Here is a 19,368-nt window from a genome sequence, read left to right as displayed (position 1 = left end):
TGCATTTTTTCTCTAAATTTGTTGAAGTTTTTGCAAATGTAAGTTTTTGCAATGATTTGAAATTAATAAGAATAAAGTAATGACGGTTTCCATCATTTTTCACACGTATCACTTCATTAAAACTAAAAGCAATAAATTCTGTGATAAATGCTACCTTTAAAATCTGATAAAAAATAAGCAAAATTATTTTAGCACTAAAAACATTGATTTATCATAGCTTGTAAAATGAAGAAGTCCTGGAAATTATTTCTCATTGGGGAAAAGTAATAAATCAAGCTCACTGTGGAAGTTTCATCTGTCATATTTACTTTAAAAATCTTTTCATTAAATTTCCATTTATTCATTATTAATTAATTAAAATTTTATAAAAATTTATTACCTGAGTTTAAGATGCATTAAAAACAACATATGACTGACGGCAAAAATAAGTTCATAAAAATAAACAAAGTTTAAAATTCAGTTCATCTTCCATTAATTTACATGAAATAGAAGAAAAAACATTTCATAACACATGCATATCGTCAGTTAATGAAATATGCAGATAACCTACGAATTATAACAACTTCAATTTCAGAAACTTAAACTTACTGCTTTGTTATTGACAATTATCAAAAAACATTAAAATACCCTATAATAGGTACAAAAAAATAAACTGCTAGAAAGGTAACATTACTTGAGAGTATGTCGATAAATAATTTTGATCACAATTAAGTGGTTTGAGCAGAAGATGCTTTTACAGTGAAACAACAGTGGAAAGTAAAGTGCTCTAGCAGGTTCAAATGAAGCAGCAGAAAACTTCAATCATGCAAAAGGAAAATGGCAATAGGAACCAGCTAAATAAATAATTCCACAATATTTTATTAATGTTGATTAAGTATGCTTGGCAGTAAACTTTTAAAATACAACAACTACTTTACCATATTATTAGCAACCACTTGAACTTTTACGTCATTCAATTTATGAAAGCAAGCAAGAGCTATTTATTTTTCTTTCTATAAAATAAATTATTTAAAGTAAATAAAAAAAACACTTTGTTAAAATGCAGAATATTTTTGCATTTAAATTAATTGCAAAATTGTCTTTGAAATGTCGAACATTAAATTTGAAATAGCAAAACCTTAAGATTAAAATTCAGCATAATTTTCTTGTAAAACATGCAGATGCAATAATATCTGTAAACTGGGTATATAATTTGAAAAAAGTATTTAAGTGCTCAATTTACACATCTTACTTCTTGTTAATGGGTATACTTTCAAAAGTTTCACCAACTTACCGTATGACCAATATTTCCTTAATGGATAAACATTGCTGGCGCCAGAAAATGCAAACAAGTAAACATAGACTGATTTGATATCATCACTGTGTCTGTCATTATAACAACTACATTTTGTTCATTGATATGACACTACGTCGACCGCACTTCAAAAACAGCAACAATAAAATTATAATTGCATCAATAAAACTTGATTTGGTAAAACTGATTCAGAAATTATTATCAGTGTAAATTCGGCAGTCATATAATGATAATTTGTAGTTATTTTTTGCAGTGAGATTCATGCTGTGTAATGTTCAATACAGAATGATAGTGTGTAGCATTTATCAAACTCTTTAAAATTGAATTTTTTTAAGTTCAACTAAATATTGTAATGCTTGAAACAACAATCAATGCTCAATTTCAACTACTAAAACCCATTCGATTCCTCTCATAAGAAATAAAGAAGACACTGCAAACTGAAATTAATCTGAATTACCCACAATCAGCATAACACGTGCATAACTGCATGAAAAAACTTTTTTCAATAAATAAGTGAGAAGAATCATGATGTCCTTTATTGTAGAAAACAATCTTCTCAGTTGAATTTAAAATGAAAAGTAGTTTCGCAATAAATGAAAAGGAAATTTCTAGCATTTCAAAAAATGAAGAGCTCTAAATTAAAAAGTGAAAATCACCTTTGATCATTTATTAGATTATGCTAAAGCAATATTTTAAAATGTTGCAGTTGCTTTGCATATTTAAAATGTTACAAAATGCAATAAAAATATAAAAAATAAATATATTTCATATATAGTACTTATCCTAAAATATACCTATGATGGAAACGACTAGATTAAAACCTACTACTGTTAAGGGCACGCAAATATTATGCTCCAGAATATCACATTTTCCCTATCACAAACAAAAATTATCTGAAAAGCATTTTATGACTTATAAAAAACGTTTTCCTTTTGTAACATCCTATGCATCTATTAATCCACACAATACTTTGAAAGTCAATGTCAAAGCAATTTAAAGGAACATTTATAGCTTAGCATCAGCAGTGCAGTGAGATCAGTTAATGGTAAAATTTCACGTTGCAGTATAAGGTTTTGCTTTCACAAGCTATAAAGAAAATGGTACTATAAGAGTGGAGAATATGTAAGATGAAAGTATATGACCGTTTGATTGAATAAAAAGCGTAAGTTCAGATATTTTTGTTAACTGACAACCTAGTTATTACTATGCATTTTACAGATTTTCATGCCACTTTTTGACCATTAAAACAATTATTATTCAAAACTGATCTGGACAAATTTTACGCACACTAAGAAATGGCTTCATTCAAATGTATTATGCATAAACAATTTCAAAATTCAAGTTGTCAGTAAAATATGCATTAATGAAACACAAAATTTACAATGATTATTCAATTTTTAAATTAAAATTCTAAAATTTTCATCCACATGCAACTGAGATGAAAATTTGAGTGCACATTCAACTAACTAGCTCTTCATTGCATGCATGTACTGGAAAATGCAATACTGAAAATGCATTAAAAGATGCAATTCCTTATCTGAAAAACATTAATGACAATACATTTTTTTAATAATAAAATTTGTATAGGGATGATAGCAAAAAAGTCATTCATCCTTAGGCTTTACCTTTGCTAAGTGAAAGCTAAAACAGCGGAAGGCCATATTATATAATGCCAGTTACGACAGATAGAAAAATAAATTGTTAGAGAGCACGCAATTTGTCTATAAATCGGAAAACTGTGCTTTACCTCTTAAAATTTCGATGTCTTTTTCGATTTGCGTACATGGTTGACTGGATTCGTCACGCTTTCATGTTACAAATTTGCGTGCAGTGCTCTTTGAAAGATTGAGATTGCTGCAGTGCTTTTTACCGTAAACCCTACTTGCTTTAATACAACAGTATCAATTCTTTTGGTCGATAGAATGCTGACAGATGAAGTACGTATGCAAGGTGATCACCTGTCAAATTGATCTGACGACGTCTTGAAACTGAATTAAATTGTAAATAATTTATCTTCACCTATCCCGACCAATCACTGCTTACTGGGCTTGGTCAGCTGACCTGTTTGGATGCAATCAACCAATCACGATACATCATCCCTCGAGACGGCTTCCGCCGACAGTATATTTACTGAAGAAGTGATAAGAACATCGATTGACTATTCATCCTTTTCCTTTCCAACACTTACATTAACATAAATTGCGTTTTCATTTTCTTTATAAATTAATGTGAACTGCAGCTTTCTATCCTCTGCTGCAAATTTATGCATGCAAAAACAGTATTATTATACTGTTTTGAAATGAATACCTTAAATTCTTAAAGAAATTTAACAGCTTCTAGATAAATAAATTCTGCAAGAGTTTGTTTAGATGAAGTTCTAATTATATTCAAAACTCTTATTAGAACATTTTGTTTAATAAAAAAGCCGTCATTAGATTATGCTCTTTCTTACGTCAAAATTGTCATAATGTAATATTGTCTTACGTTAAAGCTAAATTATTATGGAATAAATTTTTGAATAAATTTCAGAACATTTTGTGATTGTATTTGAAACTAAAATTAATAGGCAGGAATAAACAAAATCAACTTAATTTTTCTGCTTAAGCATTAAGTACATTATATTTGAAAGCAAACACTTGGCAAAATTAATTTAATATAACTTAAAAAATAAATTAATTTACTAGAAAAAGATAAGACCTTGTAATTAATTAATATTATTTTCATTTAGTTCAGTAAAAACTGCTTCTTTTCAAATGATTGTTAAATTATTTTCAAATAATTTAACAAATTCTGAACGTATGTGTTTTGAGCAGTGCGTGGCTCTTATACTTACAGTACACTTAATAAACCTATTTCGCTTGAAACTAAGAATTTAGTAAACTTTTAATAATAATTCATACTTTTTATTTATAATAAGAAATATAATAAGTATGATATTTTTGACTAGTAACACTATTTTAATAATCGACTTTTCAGTATCAAACAAAAATTTTAAATGGAAATAATTGCAATTATTATATAGTTTAAAGTGAATATTTCAATATTTTTTCGAATAAGAATTATTTATAAATGGATAATGAAGCAATGAAGAAATTGTGCACAACTTAATAAAGTAATAAAATTAAGTAAAAAATTATGAACAAAAATGTAACATTTAAATATGTTTCAAAACTTCTCTGAAGATCCATAAATCACATGCATAGGGCAAAATAAAAGATATAAAGTAAAATAGAATACGATAAAATAAAATTCAAAAATAAAACTTACATATCTTAAAATGGTGGAAAAAACTGTAGGAGTTGAATTTTGACAAAAGCAAAAGCTTGCTTGAAATCTTCATTAGCATCGAAACATTAATTGGAAAACTGCACCCTCAAATAACAAAAACTAATATTGTGTTAAACAGTAAATAAATAAAACTGTGCTTAGATGTAAAGGAAAAACTAATATTAAAATTCTATTTTGATATAGGATATGTTAAATGTACTTTTTAAAAGGATATGTGAATGCTAATTTCAATTAAAAATTGTTATCAAAATTCATCTAATATTTGCGGATTGGTGAGTTTCAAATGAATTGGCAGTTTTACTTTGATACCGTAAATGTTAGCAAATAAAATCAATACTGCTATTTTCTGCTTTCTACTTTCTGAAACAATTCAGACTGATAAAGTAAAGAAAAACCATCAGTGCAAAATTTTTTGTATTCTTTCTTGATTGGTATACATATGTGAAACAATATTCTACTGCCAATAACTGCAGGCTATATTAGAGACGCATCACTGGAGGACAACTGTTTCTACTGACTGATGTGTAGGCGTCAAGCATTCTTTGCTAAATTGAACAGCGACGTTGCCAAGCAACGGACGACAAGTCAGTTACAGCAGCAAGCATGTTTGTAACAAAAGCTAGTCAGTAAATACGAAACAACCAACTGCATATCGATGGGCTTCAACAACTGGGAAGAGTTAAATAATTTTAATTTCGATCAACTAGAAGAAAACGACGTCGAATATTGGTTACCCAAAATAGTGGAGGTAAAAAATTGTTTGATATTGCTGATTTGAAATTGGCTTTTTGATTTGTTGTTTACAGATTGACGTTAAAGATGAAAATGATCCGCAAAGATTGCGAGCGTTATTTAATATGTCGAAAGCTTTGCTTGAAGTAAGCACAGTGAAAAAACTAAATTTGTAAATAAATCAATCGATCCATCAATCAATCAATCAATCAATTCGATATATTTTAGATTAAAACGGCTCAAGCAGAAATAGCACTAGAAGAGATAGAAGATTTAACCAAAAGCCGAGCAAGCACTGAAATTGAAAAAGAAAATAACGATTTCAAGCAGCAGCAGAATTTAAAGTCTGAAAAAAATTCTTTTTTGAACAATGTAACAAAGAATAAATGCTATTAGTAAGAATGGTGCTTGTCAATTCAATTGCTGTTTCGTTTAGGAATATGACAATGACCTCTTGTTGCTGAGAGAAGAAATCCGTGAACTGACAGAACAAAATCAGCAACTGTCCAAAGAATATAACAATTTGAATGCTGAAATCATTCACGAAAAAGATTTAGTATCCAAAGTATGTACATGTCAATGACATTATATTCACATCTTTCAGTTGATCAATATTTTGCGTGCTCATTTAGTACAGTGCTAAAGTAGATGAATGTGAAAAAGAACTTGCTGAACAAAGAAAGGAGGTAATAGGTTTTTCATTTTCAAAATATAAATACATTAAGCATTTCATTTATTCACTTTACCACTTATTTATTGTTTTCTTATTATAATTTTTTACATTAATATTTACCTAAATATTGTTCAAACGTTCAGTAAGGATCGTTAAAAATTTTAAACTAAAATTATATGTATCGTTTAAAAATTTATCATTTATTTATTTATTTATTTATTTATTTATTTATAATAGCTAATATTTTGCAAATTGTGAAAGCAGCTTTTATTCTTTCTGTCATACTGTAATTTTGACTTGTGCTATTTACCACTCATTACGGTGAAGGAGTTTTACTCAGATGAATTTGTACTGAATGAATCGTTACTGTGATGATAAAATAAAGTCAATTAAAATAAAATCATCAAAATGTGTAACTAACTATTAACTGAACTTGCTGACCAGATTTCTTTCCACTTCATATAGTAGCAAAATAGATGTTATTGCTGTCATTGCTAGCATTTATATTTAACATAAGCAGTAGTATTGTTAAAATGAAATAAGTAACATTATTTATATTTGTTTTATGTAACGACATAATTCTGAAAACCCAATAAGACATGAATTTATCATACGAAAGAAATCAAGCGTACATCATTTAAACATCAGAACAACTGCATTCAATTGTGCGTTGGCAAAACCAATCAACAAATCACTTACACATATACGTTGAATTGGTTTAAACTTTGACACTGTGCGCGCATTTATTCTTAAATGCGAATGAAAGCTGAACATTTTACAATATTAATAAATTTTGCTATTTTTTGAGAGAAGTTTGACAAAAAAAATTAAATATCTAAAACAACGAATAATTGATTATAATAGTGGCAGACAAAAATAGAAGGCGACAGCCCAGATGTAGGTGAAAGAATGCTGATTTCAATTGTAATATCATTTATTTCTTTCTGCTCAAGCCTTTTCCGTTCGAAAGCCTATTTTACTGATTCATGAAATGTAAAATTTCCATTTCTTTATGAAAGCGTGATGAACTACTGATAAATCTACGGGAATACCAACGTCGATTGGACACTGAGAATGAATCTTCAATGTCGGCGAAACAGATGATCACAGAAAAACTGGAGAAAAAGTTGCGTTCCCGAAATCGAGAAATGACACAGATGCTCAAAGAAATTAACGTAAGAAATGAAGCTTAAGAAAAAAAAATATATATATATATAATAAAATTGTTCAAAATCCATATTTCAGACGTTGACAGAAACGAACGACAGTTTGGAAAATCAGGTGTTAAACTTAAAAACAAATTTGGAAGAGTGCGCTCAGCAAATGGAAATGGCAGCTGATGAGTGCATGCGTCTAAAGGTAAAATTTTATGCATATAGTATGAATAAAAAAAATTTTGTCATTTGATTTGTGCACGAAATTTACATCACTAACACTCTTGAAAAATGAAATATACAAAAGTGAAAAAACAATTATTTAAGTCTGTTAATGAAGAATTGGAAATTTTGGTCGACAAATTGCAGTTCGAAAATGCCGAAATGCGTGATCAGGTGAAGTGTAATTTTAAACAGCTGTTGCCGATTGTATTAAATGAATAGCTAACGGATTTTTAAGCTCGGTAGTCAACTGAACAAAAAAGACCACGGAATGGAAAATGAACTGACAGAAACAATTGATAAAAAAATCAACGAATGGAAAGTAAGTAAAATCAATTGAACCGAATGAAAGATTCACATTCACGCAATTGTTCATTGTATGAAAATTTTGTGAAGAAACTGTTCGAACAAAATCAACAACAAATAGAGCAATACAGGGAAAAAATTCACGCATTGGAAGAGGAAGTTGTTCACTATCAAACGGATTCTGACCGAGTCAGCTTGTTTGCATTGCAAAAGGCAATTTAATTTCCATTTACTTTAAAATTTTGTTTGTTCGTTTCATTTTTTTTAATCAAGATACTTTTATATCATCAGGAATTAGAAGAACGTGACAAACAAATCCAATATTTAAAAAATGAACTGAAAGAAGCGACGATTGAAATTGAAAGCAATGTTCTACTTGTTCAAGATTTACAAGCAGAATTGAATGCGGGTAATTTCGCAACGAATTGCGAACAACAATGATGCAAAGAATTTCTATTTATACAATGCACATTTGCATTTATACCAGATGGAAAGAATCCAAAACGTAGCCGTATTCGGCAAATTGAACTGCAAACTCAGTTAAGAAAATTAGAATCAAAATTTCAAGATGCTCGACAAACTGTAGAAGAGCAAGAAAACATAATTCGAAGCAAAGAGCAGGAATTTGCCGAATTATTAGTAAGAATGCAACAATACGAAAGGGTATGTGTTGTTTTTGTTCTTCAAAGGGTATTTGGTCGTTGTTATCAATAATCAACACTTTGAAAGGGCGAATATGGATTAGAAGAAGCGGTTAAAAATGTGACCACTTTAAAAAAGCGTTTGAATTCGAAAGAAATGTAAGTGGCTGTGATTTGTTGACCAATACTTAATAATATGGAAAGTGTTAAGGCATTTGCAAGATCTTGTTCAACATTGCAATCAAATTGAAATTGCACTATCAGAATGTCTAAGCGAAAATCAGCAGTTGCGTGAGCAGTTTCATCTTAGTCCAAGAAAACCACTGAATGTCGAATTAAGATATGCAAGCAAAGTTGATGCAGAAAAAGACAACTCACTTTCTGTTGTTTTGAAAAAAGAGGTATAGAAATGATGAAATGCACAAATGGTTCACAAAATAAATATTGTTTCACAGGTGGAACAATTGGAAGAAGAACGGTTAGAATTGAAACTGAAAATTCGAAACTTGGTTAAATGTCTTGCAAAAGAGTAACTATTAAATCTGGTAAACAATAAGCAAAACTATAAATTGATTCTTTTATGAATTCAAGGTCTGTGGATCAAGGTTTGTCAGCAGCTGATATGACAATTCGAGCTTTGGAAGTAGACGCAGATGATGTAAATTTTAGTGTAAAATTCTTCTCTTGCATCAAAAAAGAAAACTCTTTCCAACTTGTAGAAATACCACTGCATCAATTGTGAAAAAGCTGCATTGCTGAAAGATGCAAATCAGCAAATGATGATTCGAGTGGCACAATTGGAATGTGAAAATCAACGACTGATGTCAAATGCGCAAGTAAGTGAATGAATGAACTTTAATTTTTAATTCTTTTCCCCGCAGATTATTGCGCAATTTTAAACGATAATTCTAAAGCAAGAAATGAAAAAGAAAATAAAAATTCATAGACAATTAGCATTATTTGTCTTAAAGTGTAGAAATTATTGAAATTGAACAGAATGAAAACAGTAGATAAATAATATTCACAGAGTTCATTAGTGATTTCAACAATGCTGTTTTAAGATTGTCCAAAGTGAGCAAAACGAACAAAATTTAAATGATCAGGAGGACAGAACAAAGAGCAAAACTGAAGTGATTGAAAATCAGAGTAAAATTGAAAGCAAACAAACAAAACAGGTAAATAATATTTGTGCGAATGTGCGATTCCGGCGTTGCAATATTCAAATTTTTAAATAAATACATTTGTAGCTTTTTGGTGAGTCATCATATGCGTCAGATGTTGCAAAACAGTCCTACAATATTTCTACTCTGCTCCACTTGCCAAACAATTTGCAAATTTCTACTGCAACACTGATCGCTCAATTAAACGAATTTCTCCTGCAAATTCTTCACGTATTATATTATTGAAAGCAGCAAAATAGGGGGAAAATTCATATTTTACAAATGTACACTTTCATTTTCAGGAATGTGAAATCAAAGATGATCAGCTTGGAAATTTCGAACGTTTTTTAAAAATTTACCAAGCCAAGTACGAAACTCTCCGACATCAGCAAGGATTGCTTTATCAAGATTATGGAAATAAGTGTGAAAAGTTCGAAAAAGAAAAACATCGCCTTGAATTTGAATTGGAAAAATGTCAAATTGAAATGGAAAAATGCAACATAAAGTGTTCTGAATTAGAAGTATGTATTATTTCTTCTTTTATATTTCTATTTCTATCAGTCAACTTCAATTATTTTCATATTCAAGCTTTTGAACGAATCTTTGACAAAAGCGAACAATACAGACGATCTGAAGAAGCGCCTCACTGAAACAATACGCAATCAGATAATCACCAGGATCGAAAGCATGATTTCCAAACGCAAATTGGAAATAGCAAGAAGTCTAATTCGGCATCTTTTGCAAGTACGTTGAAAAAATCATGCTCCATTTACAAAATTGAATAACAAATTTCAAAGCAGCAAACAAGCAAGCAAGCCACAGTTATTTTTTAAAAATTATTCAAAAACTGCTGTTTTAAAATTATTTAACAAAATATTATACTAAAATGAATTACACTTTCGACATTTTAACTGAAGAATATTGTACAACTGTTTGTTGCACAAAAGTATTTCAAAGTAAAAAGTTGTTCTCATTTTAGGAAAAAAGTAACATGAAAGAGGAATTTAAAAAATTGCAATGCGCAGTTCTGCAAAAGTCTGCCTACATTGAAAGAAAACGGGTTCGATGCTTTTTCACGTTGAGATTGCTGAATTTTGTAAATTGTATGGTTTACTATACTTAGAAAATGAATGCATTCAAATTTGCCGATTTGCACAATCGACTGAAAAACAGCGTACCTGCGTTTGAGTTCAATCAACTATTACAAAAGTTTCTCAATTTGTCCAAAAAACACTGCCAATTCTTGGTATCCAATAACGTTACAGAACCAAGTGGTGGCATTCTGCAGCAAAATTTTCAATCAGTAAGAGATGTTCAGCGTGAAAAAATACTACAAGCTATTGTAAATTTCGGGAAAAAAATAATTTTAATAATTAACATGAATTATACGTAAAAACAGACTGTAAATTAAAAGTTGAAATAAGCGTTTAAAAATTACAGATCGACATGGCCGAAGATGGTAAAGCACTTCAAGAATATGAGTCTTTCATTTCTCGTGTTTCAGAAAATTTACAACTGAATATGCTTCCAAAGAACAACGGGAGCGTGGAAATAAATTCTGGTAAATCTCAAAAAATTTATTATTTCCTTAATCACAAGTTTTCCCTTTCGCCTTAATTTTTGAAATGCCAAAACAAACAAACACATTTTAAACAACTGAATGTCAAACATTAGCAGGCTAATTTGAATAAATAAAGTAACAGCAGCATCATTTGCAGATTATCTGTCAGTACAGCTGCAACCTGAAGATGAACAGGAACATTTTGATATTTCCCTATTCGAAGATGGTAAATCATTGTGAAACTTTAACAACTTCAAATTGGAACAAATCCCTATTTGTAGAAACTGAGCCACCAAATTCAGACGAGACAAGAAATTCAAAAGAAGCAACGTTGATTTCAAGTTGTACAGAGTTTCAAGATTCTGAAGAAAATGTAACATTGTGCACTGCATCGAATGTTTAAGCATCTGTTTCAAATTGCGCTGCTTTTGTACGTATGTTTACAGGCATTAATTGAATCACTGATGGAACAAAAGCTGTATTATGAAAAAATGGCAACTTCTCTTGAGCTGGAAGTTGCACAACTTCGAGAAGCTGTTGAAAACTTGCAAACAAAGACTGATCAAAATATGACAATTGGTAAGTGATGTTGATAGTTGCAGAGATCATCTTTATATTAATTATAAAGGCACCGAAACAGCACTATAAAAACTGAAGTATGAGGCGATTAATTCGATGCATTTTTATTTTTTACAATTGAGGCAATTTACATCGAGAAATTGTTGATCTGAAGTTGAAAAACGCGAGCACCGAGTTCAAGGCGGCAGAAGCTACAGAACGTCTACGGACATGCGAAACGGAAATTGCAAAATTGAAAATCAATTTGAAAGAAAAACGCATTACCGTTGAAAAAGTAAAAACTGAATATAAGCGAAAATTCTTGGCGATGCAAAAATTGACAAGGGTGCGTATGGGAATATTATTCATCAGACATGCATGCGTATGTGTAGAATAAAACAGCCTTTTTACTTTAAGGAAATAAAAATTAGATATTCAAGTTGCATACCTGTTCAACAGTTGGAACATGTTTCACAGCTGGCATCAGTGTTAAAAGCAGCAAAAGCTGAAAAGGAGAAAGAACTGCAAAATGTAATTAATACAACACAAAATACATAACACGTACCATATGTTCGGTAGGGAAAACAGTTTTCGATTATTTCCAGATTTTGGAAGCAAAATTTTCACTCAGTGAAGCGGAAAATAGGCTAAAAATTCAAGAAGCATGCACTGGTCAACTTTTGCAAGCCGTGCAACACAAAACCGAACTCAAACAGCTGCTGGAATGGAAAGAAGATATTCAACGATTAAAAATCAATAATTTCATACTGAAACGACAAAACGACAGGACTGTTCATGAAGTTTGATCAACATTATTTTAAATATGCTTTTTCTTTTTTTAAATAATCAGTAATGTTATATTTTTTTTGCAGATAGACACTAAGGAGAAGCAAATAATTGCCCTAGAAAATACCGTTGATATACTAACAAATGATATCACTTTATTGCAATCAGTGCGTCGATGAAGAGATGCATGAAAATTTATCATTCACTTACTTGTGTGTCATATCTTTGAATTTCAGAAAATAGAAGAAGCCGTATTAGCTTTCGGAAAGCAGATGATTCAACAAACTTCAATGGACAAAAAAATTACTCAAGACACTGTCAATGATGAAACAAATCTTCACGACTACGTGAAAAAACTTGATGAGGTAACTACTGATTATGATGAATTAATTACTTATGAAAAGTGATAATCACTCGCGCCTACTTTGGATGCAGTGCTGCAGTGATTGGATGCAAAACAAATTCACATCTGTGCAAAAATTATTATTCTCATAAATTTGGTCGATAACAAATTTTTAATTAATTGTTATTTTCGATTGAAAAAAAAGATGATGAATTTCATGAACTCGACATTACTGTTATTAGGGACAAGAAGGATATAGAAAGGAAAAGAAAAGACAATACAAATATTATGAAGTTACAGAATCAAGTATATTTATTTGCAGGAAATACAGATACTGAAAAGAGGCTTACAAAATAAAGAAGTGCAAGAGGTGAATGGAACTGTTGAAAATCAACAGCAAGAGGAGCCGCTTTCAGCAAAATCAGAAAATTTTACAGAAAACGTGGACAATGCTAATCAAAAATCAGCAAGTGATAATAAAGCAAACGAAAATGATCAAAAACCTGAACTTTTCGATACTATGCTCTCACTGGTACAGGTAATCAATCAAATGATGTAAATTTGCTTTTTTGTAAAATGCATTTTAAGCTGAATAATTAGCACTGTGTTCAGGAGAAAATACACGAAAAAGAGACAAATTACAAAAATTACGGAGAAAAGCTGCAACAGTTAGAAAATCAAATTGAAGAATTGAAAAGTCAGCACGGACGAGAAATGCAATCACAACAAGACATAGCATTGGATAAGCTTGGAGAGCAAGTTGTTCAAATTAAAGAAGAAGCTGATCGACTGTTTCACTTTTTGGAAAATATGAAAACAATAGAAATGAACGTATGTAGACGTTTTGTATTCATTCCATTTGAAATTTCATGCACTGACATGCAGGCAAAGCAGACGATTGAATTGGAAGAACTACTGAAAAAGAAAGACAATGAAATTGAAAAGCTGTTAGCCGAAATTCAAGCGCTTAAAGAGAATGAATCTATCGCGCGTGAAAAATTAAAGTAAACTTATTGAAGTTGTAGGATATTTATTTCATTTGAAATTAATTACATTTTAGAAAAAGTGAAGAACATTTGCATGAAAACTGTCTGCACAGTTTCAGTGGGAAATCTCCTACAAGAGAAGAAGACAATGAAGTAGAAGTTTCTTTACAATTACACCACTAATATATACAATTTCCCTAATTGAATAATAATAATAATAATAATAATAATCGCCAACAACTCGAATTCTCCTAGTGGACATTTTACATGAATTTTAACATGTGGTTGGGTAGAGCAATTTGCAAGCAAATGAAGCGGTAAATTAAACTTCATTTTAGAAATCTGAAATATTATTAGAAGAGTGTGAATCGGAAATTTCCACCGCGATCGAAAGTCGAGCCGAGTCTATTCAACCTGTTTATCGTGTAGATGATAAAAAGGGTTCAAGAGCTGTTGTGCAAGAACGACCAAAGAAACAAAAATCAACCGCAGAAAATACTGTCATTTCAACAGCAGAACATTTGAAAATAAAGGTCGATTTGGAAAATCTGCGTCGACGCTACATGTCACTGGAAGCTGAGAACAAAGTAAATTTTTATGAAATGTACAAATTATACAACATATCAGTGATCAATGAAATTGTTGCTTATATAGAAACTGTTGAAAGCGATTGTGAAAATGAAGACAGAATTCGGCCATCTGAACATCAAGCATAAAGATAAAAGAATGCAAAATTCTTGTTTATCAGATGAGGTATTGAAAAAATTCTCTGTACTTGATAGAAAATAGTTAAGACAATAAATTTCACTATTGTCAATCTATTTATCAATTGCAACGGTAAATTATATGATAAATAAATCTGAGTTTATAAAATTTTACAATAAAATAACCAAAGCAGATGTTTACTTTTTTCATCATTTTCTAGGAAGAAAATAGAGAAAATAATAAGGAGTTGCTGGTGTTGCTTCAAGAGGAAAAGAGAAATTTGACAATGGAAATGGAAAACCAATTGAAAATTACAAGTAAGTTGAAGAAATAAATTTCATTCAACGATGATAAAATTGTGCTTGACGTTTAATTAATCAATGAATTAGGCGCAAAGCAAAGGGAATTGGATGCAAGCATGATGAACAATAAACTGTTGACAAACGAAATAGAAATTCTAAAATGTCAGCTTCGCAAAATGGATAAAACACTGCAGGAACAACAAGTAAGTTCTTTTTCACTGATTCAATAGAAAGTCATTAATAAATTTTTCTCTTGGTAGACGATCAAAGAAGATTCAGAAGCAAAGAAACAACTGCAAAGTGATTCACATTCAACAATGAATGATAAGGTAGAATAAGAATGATAAAGTGAAGAGGAAAGATGAGAACTTCACTTCAGAAACGTATGTATATATATATCTAGGAAAGTGAGAAGTTTCACAAATGGGAAGAGCAAAAAAAGTGGCAAGCACTTTTACAAAAAGAAAAAACAAAAATAGAAAAGAAGAACGAAGAAATCAATAAGTTGAAAATAATTGAAGAACGAATGAGAGATCGTATAATTCGGTATAAATCGTATATTAAATTAATTAATTAATTAATCTGATACATGTACTTTAAATTGTTCATTTCAGTTTGGAGAAACGTATAAATTACCTGGAAAATCAGCAGCATGACGTTGAAGAACAAACCGTCAATTCAAAACGCAGTGATCCATACGCCAAGACAGCTAAGGTGAAGCGAATCTATATATCTATCTATCTATCTATCTATCTATAATGCATGTATGTGATATTGTGTTTCAATGTGAAAATTGCAATTCGTTGTTCAGACAGTGAAAAGCAAACTGACTTACGGTAAAAATGAACTCTCTCCACAGACGTGCGAAGCAAACGATGGAAGCCTACAAAAATTAGAAAAACAAATAGAAGAGCTTCAAGAAAGATTAGACGACAAAATAGAATCAGAAAAAACTCAACTTTGCATGATAAAACAGCTCGAGGCAACTGTTCAAGAATTGCAGAACAACAATGCACATGCGCAGCCAATGATGATGGTAAATGTTCATAAATTTCATATTTGAAAAATTAAAAGAATTGTCGTTGTTGTATTGGCAGTCAAACCACAAAATCGAAAGAAAAGGTAGCATGATCAATGAAGATACCAGTGCGTATGAAGAAGAGAAAGATACCGTCGGAAAGGATGAAAGTAACAAACTCAACTGGAGTGTAGTGAAGCATGAAATCAAAGTGACAAAGCAGTACAGTGCTAGTGATGCTGACAATAAGGTAATGTAAAAGATGAGAAATATTAATTTCAATTTTGCACGATAAGGAGAAATGAAATTTAATGGTTCAGAATATGGTGAACGTTTCGGCAAAAAAGGGTGTCCTTTATCCATGGTTGTGTGGTGAGGGGTATTCGTCCTTGTTGGCACAGTTGACCGCCGAAAATGCCCGGCTACGAACAAAGCTAATCAGAAGTGAAAATGAGCTTAAAAATGTTTGGAAAAAGTTCGACCATTTCCGTTATGCAGAAGATAAAGTCGCACAAACAGCACCAGCAACAGTGTTAACTAGCCAAGTTGGATTTTTCACGAACAACAATGTTAAATACCAAACAGACGATCGCCGATCAACAGCAGAACCAGCAAAATTGAAAGTATATTAGCGAGATTATCTATTTTTTTCGCTTTTGGAAGAAGAAAATTTTCTCTTTTTTTTTCCTTCTGATTTCAGAAACGATGCAAGCATTTGGAAGTTCTACTGATACGAGAAACTGAAAACAATCGTCGACAAATTTTAGAAAACGAACGACTGAAACGAAAAGTGAAAACTACAAAAAACTGAAACAAAATTCATCATTACAGTAAAAAAATTGTAACTTCACTGCTTTTGCAGGTGCTGGTTCTGGAAGCGGCGTTGACATACGACGAAAACAATGAAAAATACGTCATCCAACAGCTGAAGTAAGCAGTAATTTTCTTCTTCTTCACAAATAGAATAACTGAATTATAATGTTTTTACATAATTGATAGAATTTTGAATTGTGATCTTCTGGAAGAAATTGACCAACTGAAATTGGAACTGGAAATTTACAACAAGCAGATCAAACCCTGGCTAAACGACCATACCGAATTGGTAAATAAAATGCACAATCATTATCAGTGCTCTTTGTAGAGGTGGTTCTTTGAAGAGAAAAATTCACGAAAATACATTTAGATTTCACAACTGAAAGAAAGGCGAAAAATTTACGATCAAGTTTTGAAAGAAAATGTTGAACTGAAAATGGAAAATCTAATCCTATCAAGCAAAAAATAATAATGATCGATAATGAATTGCACGGAACTGTGCCGCTATTTTCAAAACAAGTTAATAAAAATGAAAAAATAAAACCAACAAGTTTACTTTCACTAGATACGACAGTGGAAAACAAATCATGGAATCAGAGATGAGATTCTGACAATGAACTATAAACGCTATATATATATATATATATATATATATATATATATAGGAAGGAGAACAGCGCTCAACAATAACAATCAGAACTCGTAAATGCACCTCTCAAACGTAAAGGAGAGAATGTTCAACTCCTAAACTCTCAATCAAATTAAAAGCGATCAAAGAAAAAAAATAAAACAATAAAAACACCGACGTGTGTATTTGTTGTATTCAGTTGGATGGATACAACAATTTGTTAAACTCGCTGATTTCCTTGATGCTGGATGAAAACCGACCGAACGAATTGAACAACGCAACCACGTCGTTCCGTTGCAATTGGAAGTGTCGCTTTCGCCTCTGGTGGTCGTGAACTTTGGGCAAATCCGAGAAAAGAATTTTCAACGCCGTACCAATACCATGGGTCTGCAACTTTCCCCAAAGTCGACACTTGTCACAGTCGACACAGTCCATTATTCGCGATATATTCAAAAAATGACGACGAAACTCCTCCTTCAAAGTCATCGCCTTGTTCGCATTACCCTGAAACGAACAACAGCACGTTTTGCATATTCTCCTATGCAAATTGTTAACAAAAAAAATGAACGAAATTGAACTTGGAACAAAGTCGACTCTTTGAAAGGATTGCGAAACGCTTCGACCGTTTGCACAAAACGACTAACTTCATCCATCGTTTCCATATCCCTTTCATCATCACCGGTGTAGAAAAGGGAATGATGCAAATAGGGTGCAACTTTCTGTAAAGCTCTCAATTCCAACAGGTAAACAAAGTAAAGATTCTTCAGCCTTTCCGGCCCTTCGCCATTTGTATATTCCGCACCGAATCGATACTTAAACATGTCTACATTTCGCACCCACCTACCAGCTCCGAAACCGCCGGGAGCTAAAACAAAGCACTGTACCGTACAAGAATGCTGCGCAAATAGAAGACATCTTTCACAAACACGTCATACATGGTTGAAAATTATTTGACGCAATAGATATCGTGATGCTTGTGTGCAATCCGCTAATAATGCTGTAAAACGCACGCTTTTCACTGCACAAACCTACAATGAGTTGACATTCCATTATTAGTCACCTCTACGTCATACAGTAAACGCGTAAAATTCAATTGAAATTTTCAAATTATCATTTAAAAACTAAAATATTCAGAAAAACATCATTCAAATGTTCCATCATGTTACCCGTTCATCATGCATGGATTCCAAAAGACAAAAGAAAGAACTACAACCACATATAAATCTTAAACTGCAGAATATAACATCACAATGGTTGTTGTCTGCTTAATTTTTTCTTTTAAACCAAAAATCATAAAAAAATAGTCATAAAAAAACTAAAAATTAATATTAAAAAATAACAAAGCAAATGGCACCGATGAATAAATATTATACTTGCATTAAATTGTCATACTGTAACACCGTATATAAAAGCATTAACTTGCTCAAGAATAGTATATTCCTGTTAGGGAAATATTTTGCCAAATTGAGCATATTTTAAAAAATGGAAAACAAAATAACTTACCTCGAACATTTGGGTAAATCAAAAAATCTCGATCAAACTTTGGATCAGGTCTAAAAATGTTGAGGGATAGTTTGAAAAAAAATTTCCAAACCAAAACATACTTAAAACAGTTTTCTTCATAAATGCATTTCCAAACGCGTTGCGCACTGTTCCCTTTGTAACCGGTATACCTTTCCGGGTTCAAAGTAAGGTCAACAAAATGCAGAGTTTCTGATGCTTCATCTACAAAACGTCACGTTTCAAAAAAAGCACTGTCTTTATGTTGATGTATTTTTTTGACAAAAAGTTTTGAATAAAACCTTACATACCACCAACATCACAAAAATTATCCCAAAGCTGTTCGTCATGAGCGGTCCATTTGGCAAACTCTTCTCTCTGCGATCGACTTATGTGTTTGTCCAAAGGATCAATGTCATTGCTCTCGTCACACCGTGAAGATCGTTGATGAGAACTCTATTTAATAAAAAAATTTTGAAATTTACAATTATTAACTGTACAATTGTAAATATTCCAAACCAGATGATGTTCTTTATACAGTGGCTTGGTATATTTCCAAGCTTCTGGAACGGCATCATCGCAGTTTTCAATGCCACATTCTCCGGTAGAACAAAATCGCTCTTCTTTCCAAAATGGGCATTCTCTTTCCATGTCAACCTAATTCAGTACATGGGTGCAATTTATAAATAAAATTTATA

The 19,368-nt window shown here is 31.3% G+C and overlaps 2 protein-coding genes across 2 annotated transcripts; one reads left to right on the top strand and one right to left on the bottom strand.

The window, feature by feature from the left end:
• Positions 1 to 5,237: 5,237 nt before the first annotated feature.
• On the top strand, positions 5,238 to 16,663 carry Tsp_10096 (putative septum site-determining protein MinC). The gene is made up of 37 exons (XM_003373204.1): positions 5,238 to 5,330; positions 5,389 to 5,460; positions 5,751 to 5,879; positions 7,007 to 7,162; positions 7,233 to 7,346; positions 7,469 to 7,537; positions 7,602 to 7,685; positions 7,961 to 8,078; positions 8,157 to 8,332; positions 8,399 to 8,469; positions 8,522 to 8,711; positions 9,030 to 9,146; positions 9,372 to 9,485; positions 9,773 to 9,991; positions 10,032 to 10,214; positions 10,911 to 11,031; positions 11,189 to 11,257; positions 11,313 to 11,404; positions 11,478 to 11,610; positions 11,733 to 11,935; positions 12,195 to 12,389; positions 12,462 to 12,542; positions 12,612 to 12,740; positions 13,041 to 13,256; positions 13,331 to 13,722; positions 13,779 to 13,857; positions 14,043 to 14,291; positions 14,630 to 14,726; positions 14,799 to 14,914; positions 14,972 to 15,040; positions 15,115 to 15,257; positions 15,326 to 15,425; positions 15,523 to 15,747; positions 15,809 to 15,979; positions 16,050 to 16,352; positions 16,430 to 16,519; positions 16,592 to 16,663. The coding sequence occupies exons 1-37, from the start codon at positions 5,238 to 5,240 to the stop codon at positions 16,661 to 16,663; spliced, it is 5,250 nt and encodes a 1,749-aa protein (XP_003373252.1).
• A 702-nt stretch (positions 16,664 to 17,365) lies between these two features.
• Tsp_10095 (endoplasmic oxidoreductin-1) lies at positions 17,366 to 19,321 on the bottom strand. Its single transcript, XM_003373203.1, has 8 exons — positions 19,190 to 19,321; positions 18,982 to 19,126; positions 18,775 to 18,895; positions 18,674 to 18,723; positions 18,337 to 18,434; positions 18,106 to 18,198; positions 17,749 to 18,066; positions 17,366 to 17,674 (listed from the first exon to the last, which is right to left on the bottom strand). Exons 1-8 carry the CDS (start codon positions 19,319 to 19,321, stop codon positions 17,366 to 17,368), a joined length of 1,266 nt encoding a protein of 421 aa, XP_003373251.1.
• Positions 19,322 to 19,368: the final 47 nt, after the last annotated feature.

The sequence above is a fragment of the Trichinella spiralis genome (assembly GCF_000181795.1).
Source record: "Trichinella spiralis strain ISS 195 chromosome Unknown Scfld6, whole genome shotgun sequence".
NCBI lineage: Eukaryota > Metazoa > Nematoda > Enoplea > Trichinellida > Trichinellidae > Trichinella > Trichinella spiralis.
This window is presented reverse-complemented; position numbering and strand designations above follow the sequence as displayed.

Excerpts from the sequence above, each read along its gene's own strand:
- Tsp_10096 (XM_003373204.1), top strand. The coding sequence starts at position 5,238 with ATGGGCTTCAACAACTGGGAAGAGTTAAATAATTTTAATTTCGATCAA. Across the intron at positions 13,257-13,330 it reads CTATGCTCTCACTGGTACAG|GAGAAAATACACGAAAAAGA; the intron begins GTAATCAATCAA and ends CACTGTGTTCAG. Across the intron at positions 15,980-16,049 it reads CTAGTGATGCTGACAATAAG|AATATGGTGAACGTTTCGGC; the intron begins GTAATGTAAAAG and ends TTAATGGTTCAG.
- Tsp_10095 (XM_003373203.1), bottom strand. The coding sequence starts at position 19,321 with ATGGAAAGAGAATGCCCATTTTGGAAAGAAGAGCGATTTTGTTCTACC. Across the intron at positions 19,127-19,189 it reads TGTATAAAGAACATCATCTG|AGTTCTCATCAACGATCTTC; the intron begins GTTTGGAATATT and ends TTTATTAAATAG. Across the intron at positions 18,724-18,774 it reads TATGAAGAAAACTGTTTTAA|ACCTGATCCAAAGTTTGATC; the intron begins GTATGTTTTGGT and ends CAACATTTTTAG.